This window comes from Nycticebus coucang, chromosome 4 (genome assembly GCF_027406575.1).
Source record: "Nycticebus coucang isolate mNycCou1 chromosome 4, mNycCou1.pri, whole genome shotgun sequence".
In the NCBI taxonomy this organism is placed as follows: Eukaryota; Metazoa; Chordata; class Mammalia; order Primates; family Lorisidae; genus Nycticebus; species Nycticebus coucang.
This window is the reverse complement of record NC_069783.1, coordinates 87,483,239-87,492,540: the sequence shown is the minus strand read 5'-3', so window position 1 is coordinate 87,492,540 and position 9,302 is coordinate 87,483,239. Positions and strand designations below refer to the sequence as shown.

Genomic DNA, 9,302 nt, shown 5'->3' with positions numbered 1-9,302 from the left:
TGTTTTAAATGTGGTCTCAGGCACCATTCAGACCTAGAGACTGGAGTTGTATTTTAATAAGGGCTGCAGGTGATTTGTATCTTTATTCCAGAGTGGGAAGATCTGAGCTAGTATACCAGTTCCCAAGGCAGATAAACACGTCAATCCTTACCAGATCAGAACCTTCAGCCCAGGGCAGCACCTGTGGCTCAGTGAGTAGGGCGCCGGCCCCATATGCCGAGGGTGGCGGGTTCAAACCCAGCCCCGGCTGAACTGCAACAAAAGAATAGCCGGGCGTTGTGGCGGGCGCCTGTAGTCCCAGCTGCTCGGGAGGCTGAGGCAAGAGAATCGCGTAAGCCCAAGAGTTAGAGGTTGCTGTGAGGCGTGTGACGCCACGGGACTCTACCCGAGGGTGGTACAGTGAGACGCCGTCTCTACCAAAAAAAAAAAAAAGAACCTTCAGCCTGGAAAATAGTACTTATGAGAAATCGCTCGGGTGATTCAAAGAGCAGGTATGTGAGGGAGCCAATGACTTTGACTGAATACTCTATTTAAAATACTTAAATTTACTTTATACTACAAAGGAAACACATGTTCATTACAGGAAAAATGTTGAGATGCTTAAAAAATTCTCATAATCTAGTCAGCCATAGGCAAATGCTATACAATACCAGCTATCTTTATTTCTATGTACATGTGTCTGTGTGTGTGTGGGGAGTTGAACAGTTTATAATGTACATGTGACTTATAATCTGCATTTTTTACCTTATACATTTTGAAACTTTTTATGTCATAAAACAGGCTTCAACAACTGATCACCTTTAACAAACACACACTTTATTCTTTATTGAATTTGTCATAATTTTTAGCCTATTATTGAACATTTACATTATTTCCAACTTCTCACTATTGTAAAAAATAATGCAGCGAACATCTTTGTAACTAACATTAGGGCAATCCATCATTTTGCCTTAGAATAAGGGAAACACATGCAATGGCAGAGTATGTGGAATGCTTGAAGATTTTGATTCACAGAACTGACACCTGTCCAGGATTGCACCCGTATCAGTTCTTATTACCTTCACTCTCACTAACTCTTGAAGTCCCACCCTAAAGCTCAGGGACAGAAAAATGACTTGTCCACAGTGACAGAGTGGCAGATCCAGTAATAAAAGTCACCTTGTTACTGCCCCATTTCATTTAAAATCATGCCAGGGAGCTCAGGTGCTCAGGTGGTTGGAAGCCCGACCCCCAGCTCACACTTTTCCTCCTTCCCTCCTTTTCTGCCTCCCCAAATGTCCCTCAGCATTACTCCTTTCCTCTCTGTACCCCACTCCTTTTCTCTCTCTCTTCACTCTCTCTCATCTCTTCTTATTTTCTGCTGTCTTATATTTTTTCTTCTTGCTTGGTGAGAGTCAGATCTCCTTGGTAAACCTCAGCCCTAACAGTCATCCTTGCATTTGCTTTCCTGGGCTAATTTGCAGCTCCATGTGGCTCTGGGTTTCTTTCCATGGAAGGTTCTGCTTTGGCCTTTCCAAAGGGGGGTCATTTTAGGGAACAGCTCTCAGTCAAGATAATCTACCAGGAAGGAACAGAGTTCACAAGACACTGTGTGAACTGGTATTTCTACAGGGACATAATCTTCACTTTAGATTTTTTACTTTCAAAAACACCAGTGCTGTTTTCCATCTGGAAAGGACTGGGGGAGTTTGGATGGGCTGTCTTTGGTAGTCTTGACCATGCTAGGAAGGATGGTCTTCTCCTCTCCTGGGAGGCCTTGCCTATTCTGCTGTGACTGGAGACCCCTCCTGGCTGTGCCTTCTCTTCCACTCTGGCTCTGGGTACTAGGTAGTGGGAGGGCGTGTGGTGACCCTCAGGTGGATGGGCAGTGGGGCTGGGTTTGAGCTGGGTTTATCTGCCTACTGAGAGGCTAGAGCATACCCCACCCCACTCTCAAGCCTGGGAAGTATCCCAGCTCAGCTATTTAGGGCAACCTGTCATCAGGTTTGCACACAGGTCCTAGGCTCACACCCCTGCCAGCTAGACTTGCTCCCAATGGCCCCAGGGAGGGAGAGACAAAGCTGCCTGCAGTCTGCTGAGCTGGCAAGACCTTGGTGGGTCCCCAGAGGCTGCTTATAGATAAAGGCCTGGGCAACCTTTGCAACCTGTGGCTGAGTGGTTCTGGCCCCCAGCATGCTTTCCCCTAGCTCCACTCGCTTTCTTCTCTAACAGTCCTTCTCTCCTTCTCAGCCAGGGACCAGACACCCCTGATTGCAGGAATGTGTTCCCTCCCCATGGCAAGATACTACATGTAAGTTGTCCTGGCCAATCCACTTTCCCAACAGGGGGTCTGGGGATCCCGTGGGAGGAGGGAAGAAAGGCTGAGTCAGCAGATGAGGCTTCTTCTCACCTTAGGTTTCTCAAATGCCCTGTAATTAAGCATCGCCATCACCACAGTAGCAACAGCTCTCTTTCTGAATATCTCTGGATGCCAGCCATGCTACTGCCTCAGTTGTCCTAAGTAGTTTATAAGTAACCCCAATGGAAACTGAAGCTCAAAGAAGTTAAATTTCCCTCATGTCACCCAGCTACCAAAGGAATAGCCAGGGTTGACATGTCCTCTGTGCAGCTCCATCTGCCTCTGAAAACTCAAAGACAATTTTGAATCTTCTTTTTTTTTTGAGACAGAGTCTCACTATGTCACCCTTGGTAGAGTGCTGTGGCATCATAGCTCACAGCAACCTCACACACTCTTGGACTTAAGCGATTCTCTTACCCCAGTATCCCAAGTAGCTGGGACTATAGGCACCCACCACAACAGCCAGCTATTTTGTTGTTGTTGTTTGGAAGGCCCAGGCTGGGTTTGAACTCACCATCCCTGGTATATGTGGCCAGCGCCCTAGCCACCGAGCTACAGGTGCCAAGCCAGACAATTTTGAATCTTAATGACATCTTCTTGAGGCCTCCATGGTCTTTACTCCCAGTGTGGGCTTCCAACTCCTATTTGTGAGATCTGCATCCTTACTTTATTGTTTGTGATTTTGTCATGAGCTTCCTCAAGTCCTTTGGAGAAGAGATAGGGGATAATGAAAAGAATAGGATTGACCTCTGAGATGCATTTCATCCTCAGAGGACCTCAATCCCCACCCTGGGCCCTGTACTGTCCTGGACAAGGTGTGTGTATGTATGGGGTCGGGAGGGGCAGTGCAGTCCTGGCCTCTAGGAGGTGATAGCCTGGCTGGGAAGGCAAGATGCATATACAGGAAATATGCAAATGACAAACAGAAGTCAACACTTCAGAGCATCGGGCTTGTGTCCTAGTCTTCAAATAGAATGCTGTAGGCAGATGAATTGCCAGGTCTGTTGTTACCAAAAGGAATGAGTATTGACAAGCCTGGGATCTTTCCAGACTTTTATTTTTATGGTACAAGTAAACCTACTTTAAACATGTAGTCATTAGCTAAGGTATTATAATTAGCTGTCATTGAGAGAGAAAAGTTTCCTGCAGGTGGTGGCATTGGTCCAGAGGTTCTGCCCTAAAAGGTGATGGACGAGAGCTCCCTAGGTCCTCAGAGCAGCTGGCAGGCTTCTTCGAAACCAGTCAGGCAACTGAGCTAATAAGCCAACTTTAAAGTCTTTAAAATAAGTGAAAAGCAAATCACACTTCTATATACACTCAATCAATCCTTCTATTACAGAAAATAAATATTTATAAAAAAGTGGGGCAGGCCTTGAAAATCTGGGATAAGGCTCCCTGAAACTCAAACTCATTTGAACCTAAAACTAGGAGATGTCCCAGGAAGCCAGGGAAAGCTTCTTCAGTCCTCCATGAGAGGACACTGGCTCTCCACACTGCCCTAGGGCCTCGTGGCTGCCCAAGCCGGGTGAAGGCAGGAAGTCCAGCCTCTGAAAGCAGGAGCTGAGGAGGCCTTCCTTGCTTTAAGATTGAGTTGGACTTTACCTACTGTTGGGAGGAGTTGTGCCTCATTTCCCACCTTCAGAGGAGAGAAGATCCTCCAAGTGCTCAGGGTGGTGATTCAGAGCATGGGGGTGGAAGGGCATGGGGGTAAGTGGTGCCTGAGGGTGTGGGCGATGGACACTGTCATATTGTTGCAGAATTAAAGATGCAGATCAGAGGGCTCTGTGCATGAGAGATGGCCAGCTCCTCGTGGGAGATTCCACTGCAGACAACTGCTGTGCAGGTGAGCTTCTGGGGCCTCTACCAGCAGGTGACTGTGAGGTGGCATGACCCCTGTAAGGAGTCCCAGCTTTCCTTGAAGCCTGGAGGCAGAGCCAGGCCCAGTGTGCCCACATCCAGTCCTTCTTACCTAGCCTTTGTTTGCCAAGGGCCTGCAACCCGGGGTCTCCATCCCTTGACTCTCTTCTCTCTCCCCTACCAGAGAAGGTCTGCATACTTCCTAACAGAGGCCTGGACCGTGCCAAGGTCCCCATCCTCCTGGGGGTCCAGGGAGGGAGTTGCTGCCTGGCGTGTGTTGAGACAGGAGAGGGGCCTTCCCTGAAGCTGGAGGTGAGAGACCCCTCCCCACTCTTGAGGGTGCTGTAGACCTGGCATAGCTCTCGGGACCCTCTGGCATCTCTGTGTCCATCTGCAAATTCCTGGCCAAGTCCACATGTGCTCCTCCCCCACGTTTCCACTCTCTCCCCCTTTGCACCCAGCACCAAGCTCCTTGCCCTCTGAAATATGAAAAAAGTGGTTCTTTCTGCCATGTTCCTCTTTGGCCATGCCCTGAGAGCCTCTAGGGCTGACATCTCAGTCAGCACCCCCTCCTGCAGCTGGCCACTTTGCCCAACAGGATGTGAACATCGAGGACCTATACAAGGGCGGTGAAGAGACCACACGCTTCACCTTCTTCCAGAGCAGCTCCGGCTCTGCCTTCAGGCTTGAGGCAGCTGCCTGGCCTGGCTGGTTCCTCTGTGGTCCTGCTGAGCCCCAGCAGCCAGTACAGCTCACCAAAGAGAGTGAGCCCTCGGCCCGCACCAAGTTTTACTTTGAACAGAGCCGGTAGGAAGGCAGGAGGCTGAGGTCCAGCCTGGTACCCCCAAACAGGCTCATCCTGCTCAGGGCCTGTGGTAGGTAGAATAATGGTCCCCCAAAGATGTCCACATCCAAAACCCCAGACCCTGTGAATACATTACTTTATGTGGCAAAGGGGCCTTGCAAATGTGACTGTGTCAGGGATCTTGGGGTAGGGAGAACATCTGGGCACTTGTTGAGTTTTAGGTGGGCCAGACATAATCACAAGGGTCCTCGTGAGAGGGAGGCTGGCTGGGAGAGTCAGAGAGAGGTTGTAAGATGCTATACCAGGGGCCATGAGCCAGCAAGTGCAGCAGTTTCTAGAAGCTGGAAAGGGCAGGGAGTGGGTTGTCTTCTAGAGAAGGCTGGAGAAGGAAAACAGCTGGGCTGACACCTGGATTTTAGTCCACTGACACCCATTTCAGACCTCTGTCCTCCAACACTGTAAATTAATAAAACTGTGTTGTTGTAAGCTACTCCATTTGTGGTAATTTGTCACAGCAGCCATGGAAACTTCTACGGGGCCCCTGTCTACCCGTGTGCAGCGCTGAACGCAGGGGTCTTGGGTGGCATGGTGAGCTCTCCTTGGAAGGCTGCCCATAGCCTCTCTAGTCCATCTGCTCCGGAGCCTCTAGAAATAGTGCCGAAGCCCCAGGCAGAACCCAGTCTCCTCCTCTGTGCAGGGACAGAGCCTGCTTACCATTTCAGCTCCTATTCAAGTGTCTTGAATTTTGACCAGATACTTTACAGTGAATCAGTTCTTCAATTGACTGATTAGTGCTGCCATCTGCCTGCTGGTTTGGTGTGTGACGAGCCAGGAGGAGTAGTGAGGGCAGACAATGAGCATGTCCTGGATGTGTTGAGGTTATCGTGGCAATGAAATCCCTCAGTTTAGGTGACAGGGGAACATATGGCTGGAACTTGGCTGAGAGTTCACTGTTGGAACTCACACTCATCCTCAGAGCCCTAATGTTTCCCCATCTCACAGAGTATCTGTGGTCAGGCTCAGGCGGGAGCAGACGGCACATGGTATCAGGGCTCGGAGGAGGCGTGGGCTGCTGGTGCTCCCCCTTAACTACTCAATGACCGCCCAGCACGCTCTGAGTTCCAACCACAGGTCAGAACCTTTTTTTTTTGTTTGTTTAGTAGGCCCAGGCCAGGTTTGAACCCACCAGCCCCGGAGCATGTGATTGGAACCCTAACCACTGAGCTATGGGTGCCCAGCTTCACATGTCAGAACTTAAAAAAAAAAAGAAAAAGGTGATAGTTGTCCTCAGAATGACCCCACAAGGCAAGCATTCTTCTCTGTATTTAACAGATGAGGAAACTGTCCTAAGAGAAGTGAAATAACTTGCTAAAGATCACACAGGCTATAAATGTTGGAGCCCAAGAGAAAACCTGGTGTGTCTGAGCCCAATGTCATTCCACAAATTTTATTCCACTCCGAGAGCTGGGGACAGAACTGGGAGCAGAACCAAACTTCCCTGGAGCTGATAATAGAGTGGGAGAGATACTAAATAAGAAAACAAATGAAGAGAAAAAAATAATGGCACTTTTCACAAGTAGAAGGTGAGGACAGCAGGAATTCAGTGGAAATACTGGATAGGGTGTTCAGGGAGGTGATTTTTTAAAGAGGTGACATTTAAGAGGAAGCTGAAGGGCAGAAAGGAACTGGGGCTGGGAATGATCCAGGCAGAGGGATAGCAAATGCATCAGCCCTGGGGCAGAAAGGAGCTGGTGTGTTCAAATGACAGTAGCAGGTAGGGTAGGAGAGAAGGGAGGCCTAGGTGGTGAACAAGACCAGCAGGGTGGGCTCAGAGGATTATGTGCAAAAGAAACCACAAAAGGCTTTGAGCAGAGGTACAGTGTGATGGGCTCCATAGCCTGTATGTGCCCTGGTTACTTTATCCCCTGGATAGCCTATTGTGACCATATGTTACACATTGGGACTATGTGCTATCTGAGGGCATGTTCTGTTGAATTTTGTGTCACTCATGGCCAAAACAGTGGCTGGTACATAGAACGTACTGAGTGAGTGCAAAATCTTGAACAAGTTCGTGGGCCATCCCTTGGTTCATTGCTGCACGTTTATGATACTATGTGAGGACAGCTCTGGTGCAAGGTGAATGGATGTCCCTCATTTGGCACAAAGGGCTTGGAGGGCTTAACAGAGGAATAAGTATTTAATCTTGGCCTCAAAAAAGTAAAAAAAGAAGAGAAAACAAAGTAGGTATTCCAGATAGACAACTCAGGGATGGGCATCCAGGGCAGAAAACACAGCTCAGGAAAGCATGACGCAGGAGAGCTCCCAGCATGTCCAGGCAGGGTGAGTCAGCAGTGAGCCTGGGACCAAGGGCTTGTGGCGGAGGAGCTGCTGAAAAGTCAGATGGCAAGATGGGTGGGGCTTGATTATGAATGTCTTTTATCCAGAAGGCCCGGAAGAGTCATCCAACTATAACATGCAGAACCCAGATTTTAATCCAGGGCACCTGAGATCTACGTCAGGCTGACGCAGAGGCTACTAGGGCCCCAGAAAGAGGCTGGGCTCTTGTCAGCCTCCTCCTCCCTTGTCTACCTGCCTGCTTTTTGGCACCGCCCTTGGGTCAGCTCTGGTGCTCTGATCTGCAGTCAGCTTGACCCCTGCTTCATTTTGGGGCAGTTATCTGATCTCCTTCAAGCATGTGTTGAAAGATAAACTTAGGCACATTGAAATTTTAAAGAACTTTTCTGAGCAGACAGTGATTCATGAATCAGGCAGCACCAAACTGCAAGCAGTTCAGGGCTCTGCCAGGGGGGCATGGGGAAAATTTTATAAGGTGTTTAGAAAACAAGAGTAAGAAAAGATATGATTGGTTAAAGTGGAAAGTTCCTACTTAGAGGTTCCTGACTGGTTAAGCTCCAGTTTTGTTTGTTCAGGTTATGACCATTCACTCTGGGTTAGACTTCAGTTTGCTTAGTAGGAACCCAAGGTACTGTAGCCACCTCAGCTTAATAGCCTCCTAATTATTATTCTAACTCATGTTAACTCATTTCTGATGGCCCTTCCCTTGTCAACTGTGCCCATGGGCTACCGAGGTAAACCTAGGCCTCCTCCTGCTAGTGGGCCCTGCTCCCCTCTGGATCATGTTCTCTATATAAGTAAAAAATATGGCAAGCATCTAATATATACTATTTTTGTAGCCATGCTTGGAAGAGGGAGAGAACACAAAGACTTAGAAGGTATAATCCCTACACTTTAAGGTCACACGGTACAGGTGGGAAGACCAGACCCTATGTATAAAAGCTAACGTTTATTGATTGCTTTTTATGAATGACTAGAAAACACTTCAAACAGCACTCTGGGGACCTTAGATTCAAATTTCTGCAGGACTGTAGTAGAAATAGTGGAATGTTCTGGCACTGGGGACTTAAAAGCATGAAATGGAGGCAGCTTCTGACAGGTGCAGTTAAAGGATGCCAAGAATATTCCCCCCCTCCCCCTGCCCCCACAACATCCCAAGGCTTGTCCCTTAAATTTTTCCTTCCTGGAGACTACACCAAAGTCTTCACTCCACAACTAGGTCATGAGAGCTATTATTACATGAATGTGAGGGAGAGGCACACCCGTAGGTCCTATCTACTGTTTGCATCTCAGGGTGAACTGGAAGGTCTGGAGACAGATAACCACGCAGTTGGAGTCCTGTGCCTCTCTCAGTCAGGCTGAGCACCAGGGAGGGGGTGGGGCTGGGGGTGCATATGTGTACCTGTATGTGCCTGCGTACAGTGTGTGTGTGGAGCAGGTGTGCCTGGATGTGCCTGCAGGCCATGTATGTGTTCATAAGAGGCCCCAGACATAGGCTGCAACAGACTCATGGAAGAAGGTATAGATCAGCTTTACACAGAAGGGCAGTCTGTTCAGTGTCTCCTATAACCTGTGTGTCTGAAGCCATTCCAGCCAGGATGCAAAATCTAGCCCCACTTCCCTTTGATCCAGATTTTCACCTTCAGTCATATGCCCTGCATTGCTATAGCCCCTGCTATGAGCAACTGCTCAAAACTCCACATGCAAAACTCCATGGTCCAGGGAAGTCCAAATCTAGATTTAGGGAGGGAAAATAACAGTGAAGGAAACTGTAATGGATACTAAATTTCCCTGTATATAATTCTCTAAAAGGCACACCATGTCATCATTGAGCCAGACAGAAATAAAAGTAAAGAATATAAACATTGAAGTAAACATCTTTGAACCAAGCACTACATTCACATTATTTGTCTTTATTTCCAGTTGGATTTTACATTTGATAACTAA

General features: G+C 48.2%; 1 protein-coding gene across 1 annotated transcript; it reads left to right on the top strand.

Annotated features, from left to right (window-relative positions):
* Positions 1–487: 487 nt before the first annotated feature.
* Positions 488–5,477, top strand: IL1F10 (interleukin 1 family member 10). The gene is made up of 4 exons (XM_053589910.1): positions 488–2,290; positions 4,096–4,181; positions 4,380–4,507; positions 4,794–5,477. The coding sequence occupies exons 1-4, from the start codon at positions 2,259–2,261 to the stop codon at positions 5,004–5,006; spliced, it is 459 nt and encodes a 152-aa protein (XP_053445885.1). The 5' UTR covers positions 488–2,258; the 3' UTR covers positions 5,007–5,477.
* Positions 5,478–9,302: the final 3,825 nt, after the last annotated feature.

What these genes read in the sequence shown, in the direction of transcription:
- IL1F10 (XM_053589910.1), top strand. Translation starts at nt 2,259, where the DNA reads ATGTGTTCCCTCCCCATGGCAAGATACTACAT. An exon ending in CCCATGGCAAGATACTACAT is followed by an intron (nt 2,291 to 4,095) that starts GTAAGTTGTCCT and finishes ATATTGTTGCAG; the next exon opens with AATTAAAGATGCAGATCAGA. An exon ending in TGCAGACAACTGCTGTGCAG is followed by an intron (nt 4,182 to 4,379) that starts GTGAGCTTCTGG and finishes CTCCCCTACCAG; the next exon opens with AGAAGGTCTGCATACTTCCT.